This window comes from Leopardus geoffroyi, chromosome C2, assembly GCF_018350155.1.
Source record: "Leopardus geoffroyi isolate Oge1 chromosome C2, O.geoffroyi_Oge1_pat1.0, whole genome shotgun sequence".
NCBI lineage: Eukaryota > Metazoa > Chordata > Mammalia > Carnivora > Felidae > Leopardus > Leopardus geoffroyi.
The window spans coordinates 29,144,485-29,170,652 of NC_059333.1; the positions used below are offsets into that span (position 1 = coordinate 29,144,485).

General features: G+C 37.2%; 1 protein-coding gene across 8 annotated transcripts in view; it reads right to left on the reverse strand.

Annotated features, from left to right (window-relative positions):
* Positions 1–18,653, reverse strand: part of LOC123610712 (multidrug resistance-associated protein 1-like) — a 91,335-nt gene extending 72,682 nt beyond the window's left edge. For 6 of the 8 annotated variants that reach the window (XM_045501626.1, XM_045501630.1, XM_045501627.1 and 3 more), the window contains exons 1-4: positions 15,170–15,428; positions 10,123–10,184; positions 3,403–3,550; positions 2,051–2,193 (exon numbers count right to left, since the gene is read on the reverse strand). In XM_045501626.1, the coding sequence (XP_045357582.1) occupies positions 2,051–2,193; positions 3,403–3,550; positions 10,123–10,184; positions 15,170–15,241 (425 nt within the window). In that variant the 5' untranslated portion in view covers positions 15,242–15,428. Of the gene's footprint in view, positions 1–2,050; positions 2,194–3,402; positions 3,551–4,308; positions 4,451–10,122; positions 10,185–15,169; positions 15,429–18,637 lie in introns of those variants that run through there. The other 2 variants (XM_045501629.1, XM_045501628.1) reach the window with 2 other exon arrangements.
* Between the last annotated feature and the right edge of the window lie 7,515 nt (positions 18,654–26,168).

Below are 26,168 nucleotides of genomic sequence, written 5' to 3' on the forward strand. Positions count from 1 at the left end.
ACGCCACTCCCTAGTTAAATCATCCATTAGAAGGACATATAGCAGTCAGCATCTAGTTATACTAATGACTATGATTTATTATGGTGAAAGTATACACAAAAAATCAGCAAAGAGAAAAGGTACATGTAGTAAAGTCCAGGAGAAAACAGATAAAAGCTTCCAAAAGTCTTCTCTCAGTAGGGTCACACAAAACACAATTATCCTGGCAACTAGTTGTGGCCGCATATGTAAAATGTTGTCTACCAGATAAGCTCATTAGAGATTCAGTATCCAGGGCACCCTTTTCCTAACATATCCCAAAATTCCAGACTCCCAGAAGGAAAGCAGGTATTCAGCATGAATCGTATTGATTGTTAAGCAGTTTGGACGTACTGAGCCACTGTTAACAGTTATGGTAGCGGGAACCCTCCTGAAATGCAAGTTCCAGTTGCCTACCAAAAGTCACCCCTCTAAGCAGACCTTCCAAAGAATAGCAGTCAGGCTTTCCAAAGGACAGCAGTGAGTCAGTTCATTCTTTCCTGCAAAATGGCTAATATGTATTTCAAATTTAGCAAGTCCAAAAGGAAGCCCCACACCCTACTCTACTCTTTCCTGAGCCTTCTATATCTCAGTAAATGGTGTCTCATTTACCTTGTGACTTCAACCAAAAACTCTGAAGGCATCCTTGATTCCTCCCCTCTCTCAACTTACATTCAATCCATCAGTATATGATGTTGACTCTACCTTTAAAATAGAGCCAGAATCTAACTACTTCTTATCACCTTCGTTGCTACAACCTAGCCGAAGCCACCACTGACTTCTGCCTGGATTATCTCAGTATTTCAACTGGTGATGCTTTTACTTTTCCTCCTTTTTATATTATTTTCTGCATAGCAGCAGAGTGATCCCTATAAAACTTAGGTCTAATCATATCAATTCCTGCTCAAAATTTCCAACGTTTTCCCTCTTAACACAGAATAAAAGCCTATTTCCCCCATCATATTCCATAAGTTCCTTTAAAATCTTGTTCATTCCCAGACCTTTCTTACCTCTGATTTCTTCTCCAATTCTTTGTTCTAGCCTCACTTATCTCCCATGAGTCCTCAAAGACACCAGGCATGCACCTGCCTCAAGGCTCTTGCCCTTCTTGTTCTTCCTATTTGCAATAGATAAGGTCTTGGCTTCCTCTCTAACTTCCTTCAGGACTTTTTTCAAATGTCACCTTATCACTAGTATCTTCCCTAACTTCTTTAAATTAACATAGCATTTCGATCTCCCTAGAGAGGCATTTCCTGCTTCTCCTTGTTGAATACTTTGTCCTTAACACTGATTATTTCTTAGTATCATTTATATTTATTCATTTGTTTACTATTTGTCTCACCCCTCTGAGTGTCATCAGAGCAGGGACTTTTTGACTTTTGTCTACCCCTAGGGTCAATCAAGTACAGTAGCGTGTAGTAAGTACTCAATAAATACCGGACAAAATACAAGCCTGGACATTATCTAAGAGTCAAGTAACTAAGGATTAATTCTGTTTTCATGAATTGAATAGTTCTTAAAAACTCCAACAACCTGGAAATGTATTCAATACAAAAATATTATTATAGGTCAATAAAAAAATTTGTTTTTCCTTCATATGTATCATTTCATTTTCTGAATATACATCTAAAACAGAGTTCCTAGATTTTAGTCATAACTCTGGCATTTTCTAGCTCTGTGCAGTTAGGCAAATTACTTAAACCTCTCTGTTTCTGCATCATGATAACGATTGTAATAATACTTCCTATCTCATAGGATGGTTGTAAAGATTGAATAAGATAATTAATATAAAGAATTTAGAAGAGTGTGTAGTACACAGTTGGCTTCAGTAAATATTGACTATATTATCATCATTCACATTTGTGTGAATGGCAAAGCTAACAGAATGTCCATATCCTAAGTAAAATTTGCAATAAGGTCTTTTCCTACTCTTTTTTAGTACAACTCTTAGAGCGAAACACTTGCTTATCATTTGCTTATCATTTAACTGTAGAGAGAGTAAAAAAAAAAAAAAGAAAAGACTACAACTTACTTCATTATGAGTGGGCTAGTGAAGGACAAAATATCAGCAAACACTTTGAATAAAGCAACTTGAATCAGGACAAACTTAAAGGTGTTCCACAATGCATAGAGCAGAGATGGTTTCCTGGCACGTGCCTCTTTATGAAAGGATGCCTACATAATGAAAGAAAATAAGAAACCATGAGAAAATTGGACAGAGCAAATACAAGTAAAAATGAAATATATATATAAACCAACCATAAAATTAGTAATGTAACCCAAAGATAATAAAATAGGGGCACCTGGGTGGCTCAGTCACCCAGTAAGTGTTCAACTACTGATTTCAACTCAAGTCGTGGTTTCACAGTCATGAGATTGAACCCTGCATGGGGCTCCACATGGAGCCTGCTTAAGATTCTCTTTCCCTCTCCTTCTGCCCCTGCACCCCCACTCATGCTCTCTCTCTTTCTCTCCCTCTCGAAAAATATAAATAAATAAATAAATAAATAAATAAATAAATAAATAAAACAAAAATAATAAAGTAATAAGAAAGGGATAAATTCAGTTAAACTTGAAAATATGACCTATATCATTGGTAAAGTATGTCTCCAGAACGCCTGATATTACTTATATCATGGGGTATAAATGCACAAGAGAAATAGTTGTATTTTATTACTTTTGTGAATGTTGAAACTTTCATTAAAATAATTAATATAAATAGAGTTTTATCTTCAAATTATATTTTCTTTTTGGGAATTCTAAAGAGGAGATATGTGTGCATATGTGATATAAGATATGGAGTACCTGCCCCTGCACCATAAACTTTGGCCATGGTTGCCATATTACTTACATGGACCAATAGACATGAGGCCATGAGATATAGAAACCATCTTTGCCATGATAGTTGAGCAAAAGATACTGGTGAAAAGCCAAAGATAACATATCAACACATTGTTCTTGATATTAAAGGGAGGAGATGCTGAATAATTTTATGACATAAATTAGTTGCAATAAAAATCAATTGTACTTATGAAAATGGCTTGTCATTTCACATATTTTAGGAACTTTCTAAATTAATAATAATATCCCACATTTGGAAGAAGCTTTTTCTAGTTTTAGGTAGTAATTAGGTACTTAAGATTTAAGAATTAATTACCTTGGGGCGCCTGGGTGGCTCAGTCGGTTGAGCGTCCAACTTCAGCTCAGGTCATGATCTCACTGTCCATGAGTTCGAGCCCCACGTAAGGCTCTGTGCTGACAGCTCAGAGCCTGGAGCCTGCTTCCAATTCTGTGTCTCCCTCTCTCTCTGTCCCTAACCCACTCATGCTCTGTCTCTCTCTGTCTCAAAAATAAACAAAAACATTAAAAAAAAGAATTAATTACCTTTATTTCTTGCCTCTCTTGATTCCTTAAAACTTCCTTCCTCCATTGTTTTTCAAAGATGGGACACACAATATAGGAAGAATCACTTTCATTTAGTTCAAAAAGATCTTCTCTTTCCAAAGGCTTCTTATATCCTAAAAGAATTATTCTAAAAATGAAAGAGTAAGGTAAACAATTCAGCAAAACTAATAATCAACTTAAAAATAATTTTTCATGCATTTATTTTATTCTTTGATTTATAAATTATTTTTTTAATCAGGATGGAATGATTAGACTGTATTTTGGAAAGTCATACAACTTATCCTGCAGTTGAACAATGTGTAATAATCATTTGTAGCTTTTAGAATTATTGGGACATCCATTTATTTAGTGAAACACTAAATTTACTCATTTCATATTGGAGTCACCTACTACTTACCTACCTTACTGAAATTTAAATAGTTAACATTCACAGTAAGGTGTATTCACTCCAAAACCCCAAACTAGCTGCTTTTTAGTCTTGAATAAGAGGAGAAATGGATCCAACCTCTGCATCTGCAACTTCTCCTATTCCACCGGGACATTATATATATACCCTTTGCCACTTGACTTTACAAATTGTCCAACTAGATGTGGAGTACTTGTTTGTGCCCCATAAACATCAGCCTTGGCCATATGACCTATTTTGACCAATAGACTATGAGCCAAAGTGACAGTGTCATTTCTGAACCCATGCCTTAAGAAGTGTGACAAATGACTGCTAGTCTCAGCACTTCCACTCTCCCCCATTCAATGAACTTGCCCCAAGGGAGACTGTGAATAAATTATGCAAGAACAACAGGTCTAAATTAGAACTGTCCCAGGCAAACTAGGATGCATGATCTAGTTACACCACAGATGTTGTGGCAGACAATAAATTATACTTACCTCACAGCCATCCTTCTGCCCCATCATCTTCCTACTACCAGGAATCTTGATACTTATTCAGGTGAAAATCTCTTGAACTCAGGATAAGTCCTTATCTCAGCCAGAGTCATAATTATGATCAGTCTAAAGCAGTCCTGGTAATCTGACATTTTGCTTGGCATTAACAATATAACTCAGTCTGCTGAGGAGAACTTTCTTTTCCAAAAGAAGGCTCAAACTTCGAGAGGAGAAAATGTCTTGCCTCCTTTTTCCTTCCCCTTCCTCCTTCCTGCCTGCACTGAAGGCATAATGCTCTGATATAGAGAAGCCATCTTCTTCACCATGGGTGAAAAGCCAAATAATAAGGATGGGAAGTAGAAAGAAAAACTCTGGGCCCTTTGTAACATTTCTAAGGTAGTTCATCAGCTTATTCCCAGCGTTCTTCTCAGTAACATAAAAAAATAAATACCTATTTGTTTAAGCTATAATTATCTGGCTATTGTGTTGCTTGAGGCAAAACATGTTCCTAAGTTCAGATATACTCAGTTTATGAGCTTGGTGACATGACTTGTTCAGTAAGAAATTAAACCGACATTTAAACTCAGGCCTTCTGACTCAATAGTTTCTGTTCTTTCCATTATAAAGTACCTTATTAGTCCAAGAAACCATAACATGGTGTTACACTATCCCAAATTGGGACTGCTTCATTGTCATTATTACTGAACAATCTCTATTATTGATTGACCCTGAGATGGATTTAAACTCTGTGGTAACCAGAGTCTCCACAGGATTCATTTTTACTTTTATTACACTATATAATATCATATTACAGTTCATATTTAACAAAAAGGTTTAAATGTAATAAGAAAGGACCTTCTGTAATCACGTTTCTGTTGGCTCAAATATGCTGGACATTTTCCTGCACTGCAGTTTCAAAACCATATTAAGCAATAAACTACTTTTAAGTCATATTAAGCCTTTCTCTTCCATTCCACAAAGTAAATATTCATTTTCAAAATAAGATTGCATTGATTTTCACAAAAGCATTTTAATAGCATTTACTGCCTCAGCATTTTGAGTTAGAACCATGCAAAACTCAGCGGTTTTGGTGCACAGGGATAAGTGACCCCTGGCTTTCATGCTGAGTCTCCAAATAATGCAGCATCTAAAAGTGACACTTACACTGAATTGATTGTGATGCACATGGCTCAGTTGTTTAACCACCGTGACTTCCCTTTTCCCAGGTGTGTGCTTCTTCCTTCTCTTTTGCTCTCTTCTGTACATTTAAATATGCTCATCACCCTGGCTCATCTTCCTACCACACATAAGCATCCAGGAAAAGAGGAAGCAGTGCTTCTTTAAATCCAATGATGAGGCAGCTCTTAGGGAGGCAACAAGGACCAACAGCTGACCCTCCCGAGAGTGGAATGCAGCCTGGACTGGGTCCCATAAACTTAAGGACTTGATTCCTAAGTGGTAATAAGGTTCCTGCATGCATCTTGTATGTTTTACACTGATAGTGCTTTTCAAAGGTCATTCAGTTCAATGAATTTGATACTCGCAACTCTCTGAAGCAGGCAGAGCAGTATTAATTTCCCGTGTTTACAGGCGGTTAAACACCAGGAACTCCAGAGCCTGGTCAGAGTTTTTTAAATGTGACATAAACCGGTGCTAACGTGACCATAGGCAGACAATGCCATTAAGTGTAATATTTCCACTCTGTTTTCAATATTGCTATCTTAGAATTCTGAGTATATTTGACATTAACAAGTGTGAGTACACATCTCATCCAACTGATGTTAAGAGCAGCAAACCAGTAGCAGTAGGCCAGGAAGATGAGATGAAAGGTAAATTTTGTAGATGTGTAATACCAGAAAGTGTGGAAAGTATAGATATACAATCGAATTATCAAGTTCACTACTGTTAATCACCTTTTTAAATATTTCTGGAAAGCGGTGATTGTGTCACAGGAGAAGGCAAAAAGTCAGTCTGTCCAACAGTTGTAGGATAGGACAAAGTCAGGCAGTGTACAAGTTTTATTAATATGTGAGGAAAAGGTAGGGCAGACTGGATAGTGTATCCCTGGTTAAAATAGTGATTCAATTGTGACCGGTAAAAACTTTAACTAGAGTTTTCCGTGTATGTCAAGGGGATTATTCTATGACAATGATTATTATACACTGATGACAGATTATATTTGCTAATAAAGGCTTCATAATTATTTGATCATCAAAACCACGCTACAACTTCTGCCTTAGGAATTAAGGCTCATAAGCATATAATTCCCTAATTATTTGTATCATCTGAGCACATTTTAATTGAATTATTCATATAATTATGGGAGCTTGAATTTGGCCTAGGAAATAATTTCTGACTTTATTCTGTAACTCAAAGAACAGATCTGAGAACACAATTAGCCACTGTCTTCAAAAAGGCATTCTCTTAAACAATAGCTATGTTTCAGCTGCTACCGTTTAATTACCAGATAAGAACTCAAATTAGATTCATGCCAGTGACAGTTCCAGATAGGAGCATGCTATAAAAATATTTCCTATCTAGGTCTAAGATGTTAAATTTGAACAGAAAATAAATGTTATATTCAACAATTATATCTTATTGGTTTGATTGATCTAAGATAGTGACAGATATTGAGGTGCCATATTTTAAAGTTTGTTGTGCCTTATCCTGCGTATTAAGTTTAATTTCAGCTTCATATTTTAGGCTTCATAAAATGGTATTCATAATATTTAAAACAAACACATATAGTTTTTATAGTTTGATAATTAAGTTTTAAAAGTACAGTTACTTAAAATTAATTTTATTTGCATTATTTAAATTCTGTGATATTTTCTGTGACTTAAAACTGACAGTCTGAAACTTTTAAAGCCAGAATAGACCTCACTCTTTCTCTCAAGACACAAATGAAATATAACTCAGGTTTGGAAAATAAACATGAACAAAAAATCATTAAGTATAAATAGCCCACATTTACATAATTCTTATTTAACCTTTCTTTTTTTATAGTATATATATATATATAATTTAACGTAATATGTTGGTGTAAAATTTTTGCCATCCTCCTTAAGTGATTCATAGATTTGTGTTAACTTGGAATTCTTATAACCCAACCCAATTATATGCTTCTGCCCAATTATTTGCTCACCAAGTATACCAGTTATCTATTTACACTGCTTTCATAAAAATCACCAATGAACTTTACAATGATAAACTCAATAAAGAATACCCAATTCTTTTTTTTTTTTAAATTTACCCCTCTTCAGCGTTAGGCACTACTGACCACCTTATTGTCCTCCTTTTTTGACAGTTTCCTTAGCTTTCAAACACACTCTTTCTTTTGTTTGTCTCTTACACTCTGAATGTCTTTCCTTAGCTTTCTTGTTAGATTACCACTCCTTTTACCATTTAAATACTGAGGAATCTCAATGTTCCATTTGTTCATCCCGTTCAATAAGCTCTCTTTCTGGATGATCTTATTCATGCTCATGGCTTCCACTACTGACATATAGTCAATGACTCCCAAATCCGTATTCATAGATCAAAAGCCTATATATCCAAACACCTATTTAATACTTTTTATGGGAATGAGTTAGACATCTTAAATTGAAGCTTCTCTAAACTGAACATAAAGTTTTTTGTCACACCTGAATCTGACAGTTATCTGAGCCAAAAAATGATTAACATTCTTCCCAGTTCTTCAATTTCCTTATCTAATCAATGTTATTAATTAGCTTTTGAATCTGTTCCTTCCTCTTCATCCTCTTTATCATTACGATAGTTCAAACTTTAACCATAAATCTACCAGGATAATTGAAGAACCTTCTAACCATTCCCTCTATCTCCATTTTCATCTGGTACATACCATATCCACACAACTGCAAAGGTGATTTTCTGAAGCGCAAACACGAATACATTACTCTCTATTTAAAATTCTTCAGTGGCTTCTCATTATCTTTGGAATGACCTAGAAAACTCTTTATGATCTGTTCTTTCAGTTTGATCTCTTGCCACATCAACTGGCTGCAATGGGGGAGGGGTCAGTTCACTCTTGCCTCTGGTTTGCATACAGTATTTGCTCAATTTGGAATGCCACTTGGCTTCATCTTACACATTGTCAAATGTTGAGTTAAAAGCATGAATTACTTGCAAAACATTCCCTAACTGTGCAAATGCGCTTACATGGCACTCCTGAAATTTGTGTTTCTTTATAATGCTTATATTGCCTTTTGCCTTTTTGGGTAATTGAAAAAGCACCTTTTAATCTTTCTAAATCTACTACAAATTCCTAGATGATAGGAACTGGGTCACTTTTCTCTGCATTTTTAAAGGTTAGCATAATGCAGGGTATCTGGCACACAATCAACCTTTTCTGTTTCTTTAAGGATTCATCTATGAGAATCATGAGAGCATATTTGTACATCAAATTGGGAAATTTTGTTTCTATTAACTATAGAACAAGGGGCATAAAGTTAAGATAATAAATTTAGTTTCCTATGATCATGATTTTTCTGTTATGGGGGAAAAATACATTTCTAAAGAAAGCTTCTGAATTTATAAAATTAGAAAAAGTCAGCTCTGCTCTTGTTTGAATTCTAGATGAATTACTCTGTGAGATAAATCACACCATATGTCTTATAAAAATGACTGTGTATGTGTTTTAGTAATTAGTAATAGTAATTAAGTAATTAGTAATATATACAATAGTTATATTTTATAATATATAATGTATATATATAATGTCTGTAATATATAATATACGTAATATTTTATAATATATATAATATATATACATATATAAAAGCTCAAATTGAGCTTATGATATAGATAGATAGACCTCAAATATTTGTGGGAGTATTCCTAATAAAGAGTAGAATAACAAAATGAAAAAAAAAAGCATGAAACATGGACTCAAAGAATCTGACTTCTAACACCAAGTTGGTGTGCTTCTTCCTGGGTATCAATGGACAAGTTACTTCCCCTCCTTAAGTTTCAATTTTCAATTTTCTCATCTGTAAATGCCTATCTCATAAGACTTGGGGGGAGAATTAAGTGAAATTATATACACATATATACTGGATAATAAAAAAAAATCCAAATTTCTGCCCCTCCATGGTGCTAATATGATACAAATCCTATAAAGGGACAGCCATATTGCAGGACTATTAGCAATCTTATCTGTGAACCACTTTCTATGTTACTATCTGTGGTTTCTCTATAATAAAAATTTTTTTTTAATTTTTTTTAACATTTATTTATTTTTGAGACAGAGAGAGACAGAGCACGAACGGGGGAGGGGCAGAGAGAGAGGGAGACACAGAATCGGAAGCAGGCTCCAGGCTCTGAGCTGTCAGCACAGAGCCCGACGCGGGGTTTAAACTCACAAACTGCGAGATCCTGACCTGAGCCAAAGTCAGACGCTCAACCGACTGAGCCACCCAGGCACCCCTATAATAAAATTTTTTCTATGAGAAAAAACCTTCACAAAGTCATTCTATAAAAATATTCATGCTGGAACATCTAGGTGGCTCGATTAGTTGAGTGTCCAACTTAAGCTCAGGTCATGATCTTGCAGTTTTGGAGTTTGAGCCCCGCGTCGGGCTCTGTGCTGACAGCTCAGAGCCTGGAGCCTGCTTCAGATTCTGTGTCTCCCTCTTTCTCTGCTCCTCCTCTCTCTCTCTCTCTCTCTCTCTCAGAAATAAATAAACATTAAAAAATATATATATTCATGCTTAGATTAGAGGAATAACATTTAGGTGTCATTTCCCTTGGAATCTTCCTTAGGGTAGTATGTTACATACAAATTAGTAAAATTCCTACCTGCTAAACCAGGAATATGTCATCCTACTGAAGAATGAAGCACTTTTCTCTGGATTGCATTTCTAGAAAGAAAAATACAACAAGTAGTCTGTGAAGAATATGCCTTTATATTTGAAATATCTTTGTCAGCAGGTGGAAAAGTACACATGAAAAAATTTCATTTACTAACAGTCGCAGCTATGTTCATATCGTAATCCTTAAGGAATAAAATTAAGATATTAGAATGGTGGATAGACTACAAGCATTTTAAGATTTCTCCCAAAATTATCATTATGACTCGTTTTCACAGCAAAAAACCATGTAGGAAAGAAAAATCATTTCTGATATTTCTACTTCTCATTTTCTCTCTGTGTGTGTATATATATATCCTCAAATTTCTATGACTGTGTATATACGTGAAGATATATATATATGTATATATATAAGCTAAATTCAAAATATTTTATTCATTAAATTAAAGATAGCTTTGTCTTTTTCTGGAAAATAGAAAAATAAGAGACTAATAGTCATTTGGTTTACTTCTGTGTGTTTAATTACATATTTTTGTATAAATGTATAAATACATAAACAATTATCTATTTGTCACCATTACATATTATTTTGGGAAGTTATAACATTTCCATAAATTCCTTCCTGTTGATCTGGTGAGTTCAACCAAAAGAAAGTTTTAACAAAGAGGGCCTCAAAAGTAATCATTTTATATTTTTAGAGTCAGCATCAATGTCCGTATTTTAAAAAGTAAAACTGATCACCACAGTCAAGCTCATTATTAGAAACTGTCCCATATTTAACAATTTTATCATACATCCTCTCTAATCCGGTTCTGATTTCATACACAAAGTGTTTACCATGTTTTTAAAAAATTCTTATCCTAGAAGGAGTGAGTGCCAAAATTCTATCCTGTACAGCAAAATGTCCTGAGTATGGAGGTGAGAACATTATTTATTCCAAATCTGCTCTCTGAGTTGTAGCAAATGACATACTATAAATCATTGAAGATATATATAATTTACTCAATTGCTATCTACCTTGATATTACTGTTGCCAAAGTAAATGCAATGACAAATGTAAAACAGTCATCATCACACTGTGGCCCAAAACAACCACTCACTCCTGTGACCTATGATATCATCATCACTACTATTACCAAACGTATCATTTGGAAAATAAGTGCACATATTATTGTGGAAAACGTTCTGAAAATTCTTCAATTAACCTGGAAGGCACATTTTCTTTCACAGGGAGTTGCCAATTTGATCGTTTACCACCAATGAAAAGATTTTATTCACATCCAAGACACAAGTATGTCTGTGGCAGATTAAAAATGGCTACAAATTCTTAGCAGCTTTTCCCATCAAGAGGTAGACTCCATTTTCCACCCCTTGAATCTGAGCTGGCGTTGCTTCTTATTTTGATCTGGAGTGACACAAAGAGAGCTCCAATTCTAAGCCCCAAGAGGCTTGGTGTGCTCAGGACCCTGAGTGCACCACGTGTCTGATCCTAAGCTGGCCTGCTAATGGATGAGAGACCCCGGAGAAGAGAGCTGAGGTGCTCATCTGTCTGTCATCCTGGCTTGGAAACTGCCAGACATATGATTAGACTACCCAGTCACCATTCAACCCTCCAGCTGGCAGTAGTGCTTAAAACAGTTCAGCAGAGTTCAGTCAAGCTGACCCAAACTAGGTCATGATCCAACTGATCAGAGAATCATGAGCTAATTAAAAAAAAAAAAAAAAAAAAAAAAAAAAAAAAGGTGGTTGGTTTCAGCACCCATGTCTTACAAAGCTTCTAGAGAGGGTTATTTTAGCAGACCAAGAACTCAGTATTTGATTTAACTTTCTGTCTAGGCCCACTGTCCATGGGAAAGCATCTCCTATGAGGTCCTTTGAGTCCTCTGTTAAACAGACTCCTTAGATGTGCTCCAGGCATCTTACACTGAACTTGTCACAGTGAATTCCAAGCATATTTACCTCCCAGAAAATAAACAGTAAACAGGTAAAATATCTGGTGAAGGTAATAAGCCTTACCAAGCACCAAGAATGTATGAATGACTTTTTAATAAATACTTACTGAATTCACAGCACGGGTCTCACTGAGTTCATTATTGATATATTGCCACAAAGCAACATCTATATAGAAAACTAAGACAGAACAATTCTAAAAGTATCTTTCAGTGTTCTGAGTTCCTCCTATCCTCTCCTAAGCATTTCTCAGTCCTTCTAACTCACTTACCCTCACTCTGACAGTATTTTTGGTCTGCAGATCTATTTACCCCAAATCTTTCCCATTTTCCTCATCTACCCAAGCCTAGTACAGGCCTTTGTTTTCTAAGCCATTTTCTTATCTACTGTACTTATCTACCATTGGGCATATAGTAGGAATTCCATAAACATACCTTAACATTTCTGACTTAAGGGCAATTTTCAACTAAATAGAGGTCCTGTTATTTCTGGATTATGATGGAAGAACAGGAAGTATTCAGACCATGATACCACAGCATAGTCAGGGTCCAGGATTAATGCAGCGTGTTGCTTTCAGTCTCCTTGGGTTCAATCTTCAGATGTGGCCAATGAAGATATGGTTTGTGTGACTGCTACATTTAACGATATCTCATAACCCCTAGCTTCAAGAGCTCTCTTTTAGATACTGGAGGAGAGTTCTGGAATTGGTGGAGGAAATTAAGCGGAGGTGGAAGTACAGCTTCATGGAGAAGGGAAAATATCCAGAAATCAAAAAGAATTGGTTCCTTAGTCAATTATTATGTGCCAGATTCTGTACAAAGTATATTATCTCATTAACTATAACATGTCTTTGTGGTGAGACCATTTTTGTCATCCCCATTTTACAGAAGACAAAATGAAGACCTAGAGTTTAAGAAAATTACCTGAAGATCCTCCAGCTAAGAAGTTTAAGCGACTGGATCTAATCTACTTAGTTCACTCTATCTCCCAGCCATAATTCCACACTCTCAACTCTACCTGTTACAGGCTTTTGCTGATGCTTAGAGATACCCTTCCTCCTGCCCACATCCTTCTACTTCACTTCTGGCTAATTCTCACTTGTACTTCAATCCTATTTAAGATTTATTGCCTTCGAAAAAAAGAAAGAAAGAAAGAAAGAAGGAAAGAAAGAAAGAAAGAAAGAAAGAAGGAAGGAAGGAAGGAAGGAAAAAGATTTACTTTGATAATTACTTTCCTCCCATCCCAGCCTTCAAGGCTTATATTGTTGTTCTGGGTTACCATAGCAATCTCAACATATTCTTCACGAAGGATTTAAAGGGCTTCAGTCTTCACTGAATTTACCCTCACTGTTTCCTGACTAATCATCTGCTCACAGTTTCTTCTCTCCTGCTAGACGTAATTGCTCTGAAAGACAGAAAACCATATTTGATTTATCTTTATACTTTCAGTTTCAGCCCAGAGACTACCTCATAACAAACATGTTTTGGAGGAATGAATGAATGGCCACTAATCATTGCAAGAAAAATATTTAGAAGCATTCTATTCGTAGGTCACCATGCCAACCGTAGACTCTATCAGGTAGTCATATTCTTGGGGTGCCTGCGTGGCTCAGTCAATTAAGCATCCAAATGTCGATTTTTGGCTCAGGTCATGATTTCACTGTTCACTGGCACTGTCAGCAGGGACCCTGCTTGGGATTCTCCCTCTCCTCTCTCTCTCTCTCTCTCTCTCTCTCTCTCAAAATAAATACATAAATATTAAAACAAAGCCATGTTCTTAGTTTATAAGTAGGTAGTATTCTTATCTGAGATCTATTATGTCAAAAATATCAAGTCGTTTTAATGGAATGTAATCATAAAAGGTTTTCAATATGCTTTGAAACCTTTAACTTTTTTTTTTTTCAATTTGACATCACAGAAATAACAAAAAGAAAATGCAATTAAAACTAGTATTTTCAATCTTACCTAAATGGATTCCTGGTCCACAAAGCTATCCAGATTGAATAATAGTCAAAGATATAAACATTGATGGAATCCTATGGGAAGAACTGACTGGAATTTGGGGTAAGAGAATTATTTGTTTTATAAATTCTCTCCCTACAAGTGTGTGATTTACTGCCACCTCTGTAGTTGTATTAGTGATGTTAAACCCGTTTCCCACTTTAAGCCTAACAAATAAAAAAGGTGTATTGTCCTGGTGGAGCTCTTTCATATTTTTAAGCGATTTATTCAACATTTATGTTTTATAAACTTTTAAAAGAATACTTTCCATATAATTTGCTTTACCTTTAAAGAAGTTTATAGTTTCATTTCATATGTAATCAGAACAGTATCGTCGTATGTAAGTGACACTTGGAGTCACTAACAAAAACCAGGAGTAGAACAAGATCACCTGGATCTGAAATCTCCCTCCTCCTCCTCCTCCTCCTCTTTAGAATTACAGAACTACTTACGTTAGGGGCTATTTCTAAGACTTATCTCCTATAGTGGTGAAAAGTAAAACAAGTGGAATTTTTTGTTAAGGAAATTCCTCCTAACACACAAGTGCGGGGTTCATTTCCCTGTACTTCTGCCCTAGCACGTGACTCCTATTGTGGAAGAAGCACGTGTTATCATGGGGGCAGAGTAAGGCACAGTTCAGTGTCCGCAGTTTCTGGGTTGCCCCAACCTCAGTCTCCCAAAACTGTCGGTTAACACAGCATTATTTATCCCGAGTCTCTCCTGCGGCTTCAATGGGGTCTGCCACCGCTTGCAGAATTCTAATTCCAACCTCTACTCCTTCAGCGATGCCAGGTCCACTCGTTCTTTTCTCAAATGCTTGTTTCTGTTTACTACGGGGGAGTTATTCATCCCTTCAAACAAAGATGCCTTTCTCTCCTCCAGCAGCCTCCTCGACTGCCGCTCTCAAGACTGCCCTCGCGTGTGTGTGTGTGTGTCTCGTGTGTGATTACGGCTAAAACAAGGCTCTAAACCATCACTTCGCGTTTCAGCGTCTTAACAGGAGGCTCTCCCCTCCCCAACTCCCTTTCCCCATCGAGAGTGGCCGGGAGACCGCCCGCCTCTCCCCGCAGGACCAATAAGCATTACCTGCGCCTCAGGCCCCTCGGAGACCCGCTCGTAGTCGCCGCGGGCGCCCCACCTCCGCGGGCCGGAGAACATGGTCCTCGGGCGCCTGGCGACGACGGGAGGCGGGGAGAGGCACCGAGGCTGTCACCTCTCTCCGCTGGGGTCGGTCAGTCCGGCGCCTACAAGGTGGAAGGACGCGCGCACTCAGCCCAGACCTAGTTGGCAGTCGCAGTGCCCGGACCCGACCCTTCCCGCGAGCGCGCCCCGGGCGACCGGCAGGAGGCGGGAGGCGGGCGCGGGGTGGAGCAGGCAGGGGGGTCGGAGTGGGAGGTAGGGGCGGAAGGAGAGGCGGGACCTTCTGTAGGGTACTAAGATCTGCCTCCGGGGGAGTTTGCACTTTGTAGGTCTCCACTCTTGAAGCTGCAGGATTGCTCTGTTAGAAAATCAGTGTTTCTTCATGATAGAGCACAAAGCTCATTTCTCCCTGGGATGAGGGGAGAAATTTTGTTTGTAAACAGAATATTGCAGTTGTCCCCTACAGGGAACTGTTAAGGACAACAGGTGTCAGTAGAATTGTATGAAGTGAATTTTATTGGACTGGTTTTAAAATTAGAAACACATGGGGCGCCTGGGTGGCGCAGTCGGTTAAGCGTCCGACTTCAGGCAGGTCACGATCTCGCGGTCCATGAGTTCGAGCCCCGCGTCGGGCTCTGGGCTGATGGCTCAGAGCCTGGAGCCTGTTTCCGATTCTGTGTCTCCCTCTCTCTCTGCCCCTCCCCCGTTCATGCTCTGTCTCTCTGTGTCCCAAAAATAAATAAACGTTGAAAAAAAAATTAAAAAAAAAATAAAATTAGAAACACATGAAATGCTTCCCTTACTATTAGAAAACCATAGGAGTATATGGAATCCAAATTTTATTCTTCAAATTAAGTATAAAGCAACATAATAAATGAAAAACTCCTCAGTAACTAGAACTAGCAAAGAGCTAAACGAGATACAAGACATATAAAAGGGAATATAATGTTAAGGATGGCATTTTGAGTTTCAATAACTATTAAGGAACAGGGAGCCTTGTATAAAGACATACTGCTGTAGGGGCACCTGGGTGGCTCAGTCAGTTAAGCATCACTCTCTTGCTGGTCTCAGGCCATGATCTCCTGGTTGGTGAGATTGAGCCTAGGGGATCAGCTCTGCGCTGACAGGGAGGATCCTGCTTGGAATTCTCTCTCTCTCTCTCTCTCTCTCCCTCTGTCCCTTTGCCCCTCCTCGACTTGTGCTTGCTCTCTCAAAATAAAAAAATAAAACATTTTTAAAAAAGAAGAAGTCTGGTGTATGCAATACTTTGAGGAAGATTTGCTGATCCCTGAGATGTGTCATTGGTCTGAGGAAATATTTTGTTTCAATTAACTTAGACCCTGAAGCGACAGAAGAATGAGCAATTTTATTTATTTTTATTTATTTATTTTATTTTTTAAAGTAGGCTCCATCCCCATGTAGGGCTCGATCTCACCACCTTGCGATAGAGAGTCTTGCTTCACTGGCTAAGCCAGCCAAGCACCCCAAGGGGAAGAAATTTTAGACATTCTGAATAATGGGGTAAAGATAAGGCAGTGTGATGATTTTGCAAGGATGGGTAATTATATTTCAGGACAAAGGGAAATTATGTCTGCTTCTTGAAATTAATGTTAGAGGTAAATAGAAAGAATGAGATTTAGCATTGGAGAGAGCCAGCTTCCAAGAGAAAAAGGCCCAAAGATGATACCTGGAGGAAGTTTTAGTCTGCTCATAGAATGAGTCAAACTGTGAGGAACCAGATAATTTCTACATAAGGGTTAGACTAAATGATTTGTCATAGATGTCTAGAAAAGATTTATTTGGCTTTCTTCCTCTCTTTGGGCCACGTTTGTCTGGCCCTATGCAAAGAGGAAGTGACAGATTTTACTTTAAAACAAATGTGTCTATGAAGAAATGAGATGAGATCGCAGCTCAGGACTTAGAAACTTTGTCTCACTTCTTCCAGAACTTTACACAAACTCATGTGCCAATCTGGGGATATCTCATATTGAGCAACCTCAGCCTGAGGGGCCCTTTCTCCATCTGTACTTTGAAACTGCTCATTGTGTGGATTCCATGTGCAAGATCTTCTTGTAGAGCTAGTCCTTGCTTTTCAGATACAAGGAAAGAAGGAAGTTTGGACCTGTGCCATAAAGGAGGTAAGCCAGGAAGAAGAGGCCTAAAAATAGCTCAGGCTTTAAATTCAACGTTTGTTTTCCTTCCTCTTCTTGGAATCAGTCCCCTCAGAAAAAGCTGGTTCTAGCAACTGAAAGCAGACAGATTTCTACACATACTCAGCTCTATAGAGACACACAGTTTACTGATCAGTGGGAGGAGAGAGGTCCCCAAGGTAATTTAGTAAACATCAGGGCTATAGGTGTGTTGGGAAACTGGAGTAATACCGTCTCCACTCAAAGGAATTGGGGGAAAATCCCTGGGAGCCCCCAGAATCATATTTTAATGCCAAGATTCTCTATTTTGAAGGAGGTAGGTACAGTAAGACTGCACTAATGAGATGGAAGGCATGAGAGGTTTTTAAGAAAGGAATGACAATTTTCATTGCTTCAATACTTAAAAAAAAAAACAGTAAAATATTTAGATTTACCTAGGCAACAGAAAGTATGAAAAAAATGACCTTGACATAAACTAAACATTGCCACAGAGTTAGCATTCTATCACTGAACTCTCACACTAACTGAATTATAAAATAAATATTTCCTTCTCAGCAAAAAGAAAATCATGGAGAGAGGGAATAAAAGGGCATATGGATTTAGTAATGGGTGGGACACGTTTTATGTCATAGTATTCAATTTTTTTAGCTTGCTGGAAAGACTCATTTTGGGGTTCTTTTCCTTCCAGGGATTCTGTTCTACTTTAGAAGTGCTCTAGGCACACACCTTATCCTTTCTTGTTGAGAGCTTCATAGATTAGGATCAGAATCTCTGAGGCTGATTAGAAATGAGGCTGATTAGAAATAAGGCTGAAAGAAAGAGCTGCCTGTTTCCCATAGTTATCTGGGCAAGTGTTTGGCGCTGTGGCCGACAGGGGAGAATTCTTTTCCTCAAGACAATCAGAGTTTATGTTTTAATGGGGGGGGGGGTGGGGGGTGGTATGGAGTAGATGTTATTTTCATTGCTTTTTTTAACCTTGCCATTAAAAATTGAATAAACAATACTATTCAGTTCATGGCATACTACCACCATTTTGTGAAGGGCCATTTTTATTTTATTTTGTTTCATTGATATTTCCCCACTGGTTCTTTTTCCAGTACATTTATTAGCCACCATAAGTCATTTATCTGGAATAACATGGAAGTATACAAATGGCATTTTCCTACAAGTCATCGCAATTGCAGTACAATTCCTTCCCTCCCCCCATATTTTTTAACTTATTCTTTGTAGAGGATCTACCCACGTGAGGCTGTGCAATACTCACCTGCTGTTCCTGACTTCTCCATGGTGCTTTGTTCTCTGCAAACACTACAATTTACAGGAACTTGAATGTCATTAAGCGTGTAGACTGTGAGGTAAGACTTCAGGTTAAAGTCCAGTGCCACTATTTAACAGCAAGTCATTTAACATCTCAGAGCTCACTTTCCCATCTATAAAATGGAAGTAATAGCAATGCCTTCTTCATAGATTCGTGGTAAGCATTACACAATCCAATTGTGTAATAAGTAAAGCACTTAGAACAGCAAGAACACATGGTATATATTACATAAATTATTGTGATAATTATTACTTAAATAATTGCCTAGTGAACAAGCTATAGGCTCATTCCAATTCCTTGCTCCCATGGTCAGTGCTGTGAAGAATCTCTCTCTTGGAGGACTGGTGTATGAATTTCTCTTAGATCAAGAGAGCTCTAACTTTTTGGATTCAGAAACCCTTTACATACTCCAAAATTACTGAGTACTTAAACAACTTTTGCATATATGGAGGATCTCTAGGGATATTTACTACATTAGAAATTAAAATGAGACTTTAACATTTTTGATTTATTAATTTATTTAAAGCTAACAATAACCCATTACCTGTTTTCATTAATGATATATTATTTATGAAAAATAGCTATATTTAAAGAACAAAGTTTTTTTTTTTTGTTTTTTGTTTTTTTTTTTCCTAAGAATACTGGCATTGTTTTACATTTTAATGCCTGGTTTAGTAAAAGATGGTGGGACTCCCATGCCTCCTTCTGTATTCAGTCTATTACGATGTATGTTTTTGATTGAAGTAGATGAAGAAAATCTCACTTCACACACATTATAGTTGGAAGAGGTGGACTAATTTAGTTGCTCTTCAGGTAGTCCCGGATATTTGTCTGATAATAACAGCAAACCTCTGCTAGTTTCTTAAAAGTTAGTTGCAATGTAGAACCTGAAACCCTATCAGCAAACCTTTTGTGCTACATTAAAATTCATTGGTCTATCTTGCATTTTGAATGAATCTTTTATAACTGTATGATTTTATAACTGTATGATGAGTTATGAATAACTCAGTATGAATAACTGAGTTATGAATATATTCCAAATGTTGACACATATCATAATGCAATATCCGAAAAAGCTTATTGATATCACCATCAACTTCAGCAAAAAGTTTTTTAAGTATTGGAAAGCTGTCAAGCTCATAATGGTGAATACTGGTAGTGGAAAAATACAACTTTCTCTAAAAACCTTGAATTTTTCATTGGCAACAAACACTGTCAGTTATATTCCTTGCAATGATAGATTCGCTCTATTTACTGTTGAGCAAATTCTGCCAGGTATCCAAGTCTGAATAACCATAGTTTGTCTTCAATCATTCTTTCATGTAAAACTGGTGTCCTGTGATATAGTGTCAATTCAGCTTCAGTTTAGACCGTTGTATAAGTGTTTTTCCTCAAAGCTACTATCATACTTTGTCATGTAGCAGAAGTTCTTTGTGCGACTTAGAATTTCATCACACAAAATACTAGAAATACATACTCAAGGGTCAAGATTTAATATTTGTACACACACACACACACTTTAATTTACTGGGACACACAATGGTAAAGAAAGCAGTGACTGCTTGGACTTGGCTTGGCTTTCCTACATTCTTTTGTCCTGGGGAGCCAGCAGTTTTACCCGGGATTACTTTTGCATTATGGGTCCAAATATTTACAAAGTGAGGAAGACAAGTGAAAAAAGACAAGGTCCTAAGACTAATTATTCATCCATGGTGCATAGCAAGACTATCATTCAGGAAAGGTCTGAAGAGAATTTACATTATATTTAAAATTTAATTTTAGGGGTGCCTGGGTGGCTCAGTCGGTTAAGCGCCCGACTTCAGCTCAGGTCACGATCTCACGGTCCGTGAGTTCGAACCCCGCGTCGGGCTCTGGGCTGATGGCTCAGAGCCTGGAGCCTGCTTCTGATTCTGTGTCTCCCTCTCTCTCTGCCCCTCCCCCATTCATGCTCTGTCTCTCTCTGTCTCAAAAATAAATAAACGTTAAAAAATTAAAAAAAAAAATTAATTTTAAATAACAGAATTTCCTAATGATTCACATTCCACCCCAAGGGAATAAACAGCAATGAAATCGAATGTTTTACTGATAAATATTTTCACTGGGTCATTATTTATATATTTCGAGCAAGGAAAAATTAAAGTATAGCAATAGGACCACCTTTGAGTTAATATATATACATCCACATGATGCAATATTATGTCATGATATTTATGATAAAAGTTAACATCTGAACATGCTAACAATATAATTATATAATTATACAACTTTTAAAGGATATAGCCTCTATCTATGACAGCAACTGTAAAGTATACGTAATTAGTTAAATTATTGTCATTTAAAAATGTTAAATTATTTGCCGTTTGCAAATAAGCAGTGTTAATAGTGGTCCCCATGGGATAGTGAGATTATGAAAGATTTTTATTCTCCATATTTATATATTTTCAAAATTCTCTATAGCAAACATGCATTAGTTTTTAAAGTAGACAAAAATAAACGTTAAATGAGGGATGTTTCTCCATTAGGCAGATGTGTTTTTAAATAGACATATAATTCTTCAGCACATGCTTTGTACCTCCACGGCTCATTATCAGAATAAGAGAGGAGGAGATTACTGAGGACCGGGTTGAAAACAAGGCTTGAGTGTGAGAACTGGGCTAGAATTTCGGTTTGCATTTGTGACCTGTGTGAAACAAGGCAAGTTACTTAGCTTCTTGTTTCTTAGCCTCAGCTTTTCAGCCTAATTTTTACCTCACAGGGCACCAAAAGTACTAAATTAGAATCTGAATTAGAATCTAAATTAAAATGTTGGGCACAGAACCTAGCATGCAGTTAAGTGCTCAGTAAACATTGCAATCACATTACATTTACAGCCATATCTAAAAAGTCCAAAGGCTAGGGCCCAGCTGACATGGGAAACCAGAAATGTAAAGCACAGCCAGTGAGCAGAATTATGAGGCTGTCTTTCCAGATTTCCTTATCCACATGGGAACGAGAGTATTTGAAGCAATGATTGGATTTACTCCACGAAGAGAACCTGTAAGATATTAAGATGCAAGAATTGAGACTGCTTTTGAGTGTGTCACTGTGGATAGGAAAGTGGGAGGGAACTGGAGACCAGCACATCTCAAAGAGTATAAACCTTGACAAGTTGTATTTAAACAATCAGTCACCAGATCACGATTCCAAACATGACTTTAGAGGGGCAGATAGAACAACTTTCCAAAGGACTCTGCCAACAGACGGCTGTCTATTAAAGGTGAACTTGGCTTTCTTCTACTGGGTTTACAGGGAACCCCGCATGCAGGTCTGTCATTTGGAGTTGATGGCTTTATTCTTTATTGAACATGGCTACTATTTTTTCCCCCAGTAGTAAGCATAACCAAATTTCCTCAGAATTTCCACACGAATCACAATAATGGCATTTAGCAGCAAAAGGAAAGGGCAGGTATTGATTTTGACAGGGCGAATCAAACGTTTTTCAGGTTAGAATATCTTGGTCTATTTCTATCAAGTATGCACAGGTTTTTTCTCTATGAAACTCAGACCTCAGACCTCAGAATCTGACAGTATAGAGAAAATTGCCAACTTTTTCAGCCCCGCGTTCTTCCTAATAGCTAAGTGGAGTTAGAAGAACATGTTGACCTTAAAAAACAAAAGAGCCAGTTATTTTACTGGCCAAATGAGTTAATTCAAGAATAGCAGAGGAATTGCAATTCGGGACAAGCAAACTTTGGCAAACCGTAGGCAAGTCCGGAGAACACAAGAGAGGGGCTTGCTTTCATAGAAGAAAGGAGGAAGCTGGGAGGGGCTATTTTGCTGAGTTCAGGGTGGTGATGGCTTTTCATTGGCTGAGTGCGGCAGTTTCTCATTGGCTGGACTATTGATGGGCAAGGAGAAATTCTTCCTGTTGATGTGGTATGAATAGTAAATTTCTTCCATTTGGGATGAGGTACCCTTCTTACATTGAGTTATAGTGCATGACAGCACCCCTTTCAGTGCCCCTGACTCCATTTTATTATTATTTTTTTTTCTGACTCCATTTTAAATGAAATTTCTTTTATATATTTTCACAAATAATAGTCTAAATAGTATAAGGTCACTTATTAATTCCATGTATTAAAAGCAAGTGCAAGTTGCTCTGTTTTAGACTGCATTACAAAAGTTAAAAAATCAACACTAGAGAAATTAAAAATAAAGCAATATTAGAAAAGATCTCGAGGTTCTCAGGATTTATTCCAAATCCACTATGGCACAGAGGAGGAGACCAGGAGGCCAGGGGAAAGTTCAATGACTTTCCTACGACTCCAGTTAGAAAGAAAACCAGGGCAAAGTATTAGATTGCCTTGAATCCAGGATTCTTTGTGTTTGTTTTTCCACTATAGCAATATAATACCCTTTCCTTTTACCTCAAATAACTAGTGATTTGCGAATGTATGAGAGAAGCTATAAGTCTGCTCATTTTTATGGCAACAATTTATTTGTGATCGTTTTTCTTTGATCCCAAAGTTGTATGCTCATCATTGAGCCAAGAGAAATTTCCAAATATTTTCCAGAGAATTTCTTCAAATCTTCACTGCTTTATTTATCATGTCTTAATTCTTTTTTTTTTTTCCAGTTTACTTATTAATTTTGAGAGAGAGAGAGAGAGACAGATAGACAGCGCGGGGCAAGGGCAGAGAAAGAGGAGGAGAGAAAATCCTAAGCAAACTGCACATTATCAGTACTGAACTGAATGTCGGGCTCCACCTCATGAACCGTGAGATCATGACCTGAGCCAAAATCAAGAGTTAGGCGCTTAGCCCACTGAGCCACCCAGGTGCCACTCTTTATCATGTGTTTAACAAGCACTGACTACTTTCTATGTGCCAGGCATTCTTGTAGGTGCTGGGACTGTAGTGAATTGTTCTCGTCTTCACTGAATTATACACTAGTGGGAGAGACCGACAAGAAAATAAATAACTACAAAATGTACAGTGATATGAAGAAAATGAACAAGATGCAATAATAGAGAACAAGTGAATCAAGATACGGAACACCGTTCCAAATTAGCTGGGGAAGGCTCACAAGTTATAACATAATGAATACACTGTAGCCAACCACAATAGCACAAGGCAAACAACGTCAGGTAGAGAAATACTATGGGCAGAAACCTAAACACTTTTTCTTTGTGTGTTTTTTTCATGTTTTTTATGATGCAAATTACTTGAAAACAGGCAATCTGCCCATGACTAGGTATTGCTAAACATGCAGCAGACCGTATTCTTTATTTCTCCATCTTTTTCCAACATTGCCTGAATCATTATTTGGTTTCTAGAGAGACATTTATGGAGCAAAGTCCACATTTATCTTATTTAAATGAACATGTATTGAGCCACATTACACAACTCTGTCCATGTTTTCTTCTATACATTCTGTAGATAATGCATAGTGCAAATCTATTCTAATAGATTTGAGTATTTTTTTTTTATCAAACTCATGTAAGATGCTAAAACAGACCCCTGAAGACTTTAAGATCCAAACTTAATAACAGTTAACATGAATAGTGCATTTACTATGTTAGTTGGTATATTGTTTACATTTATAATCTAAGTCCATACGACCAGGAATTTTTGAGAAAATAAATAACTTGAAAGAGTCATATGGCTGATCATCCAAGAGTTGACCAGAAGCATTTTACCATCAAGATATTCAGAATGGAAGGTAGCCAACCATGCTACGAAAGCCCAAAAACTATGGAAGATTGTGTGTAGTGATATTCACACAGCTAGGGAAAGGTGGTGTCAACAAAATGGGGTGGGGTTGTTATCATAGACTAGGGTTCAGGGAGAAACATATTTTCTAAGTGCATAACCCCAGCGTTTCAAAGGGAGGACAATTCCTGAAAGCTAGGAGTGCTTGCTTTTTTTTTTTTTTTTTTTTTTTTTTCTGAATTTTCCACAGTTCAGGTGAATAGTCACTTAGTCATTCATCTGTTACTCTTTAAGTATCTATTATGGGGTAGGTGCTTGGATAAAATATTGCGGTGGTAGGTGCTGGATAAAACAAAAACAAAAAATTTTAAAGGAAGTAGAATCCTGTCTACATAAAACTTAACTTTACATCTGGGGGAACAAACAGTGAATACATACATAAAGCAATGTTTTGCTGTCAGTGCACTGTGGGGGAAAACAGTAAGGGAAAGAGGGAAAGAAATATGAGTGATGTTGTGGCAATTTGTATGTGGTGATCAGCAAAATGTTTACTCTCTGAAAAAGGATTTTTAAGCAAATTCCTGTGGGAAAAGAGGAACAAGGAATGTGGTGTCTGGCAATAGCCAAGGAAATTGGCGTGAAAACTTGCAGAACAGGTGTCTGCCATTTGGAAAAAACTGGACACTTTTCAGAATGTCCACCTACACCGGCTCCTGATTGCACAGAGGACAATGTGGTGCGGACAAACAGGACCACAACAACTCTGATTTGAAGAGGGATTCATAAAAGTTGGATCTGAGTACCAGGACGTTTTAGAAATGTATGAATTGATTTGGTTTATTCCTGTTCTATCATTTTCATGCAGGTGGAACAGTGATAAATAAAAAAAACTCTCTAAAGTCTAAAAACATTCTCTTAGAAATATAAAATAACACATGTGATAGGTAAGAAAACCTTATTTCATAGTTTAGTTGGTAGTATACTTTTTTCCTTAGTTGTCCATGAAATAATGGTAAATCTATAATCATTGACATCTTAGATCCAATGAATTACAGTATTGTGAACAGCATATGGTGTAATTTAATCAAGGATAAAAGTTTCAAAGGAGGCTTCTTATTAAAAAAAATACTTTCTAAAATAAAGCTAATGTATTTATTTTTTTAAATTTATTTTGAGAGAGGAAGAGCATGCATAAGCAGGGGAGGGACAGAGAGAGAGGGAGAGAGAGAATCCCAAGTAGGCTCCACACCGTCAGCACAGAGCCTGACACAGGGCTCAGTCTCACAAACCGTGAGATCATGACCTGTGCCTAAACCAAGAGTTGGACGCTTGACCAACTGAGCCACCCAGGTGTGCCAGAGGTAATGTCTTTCAAGTAGAAATGATAAAATCATGTGTATTTAAAAGCTTGAAAAGGGGTCATGACAGGCTGTGCACAATTTCTGCCTCTTTTCCTGTCCCCTCCTTGACCAATTTCTCCTACTTAGAATCACCATCAATCTTTAGCTATTAAAGGAAAGGTGATGGTATGACACAAGAATGTAGTAATTATCTTCCCATTAACATTAACAAGATGAATTTGTGGGATAAGGATGAGCTATAGAAGCAAGAGTTTTATTAATTTGGCTGTTAAAATGCACATTAATGAACAGAGAGAAGTCAAAAAACCTTTAGATTCTTCCAAGACTACCAACGTGATTATCCAGCCTTAATTGCAGTAGACCCCTACAAAAATTTGGACATGGTTTCTCCCCCAGTGATTCATTGTTAATTGGGAGTTAATTTAA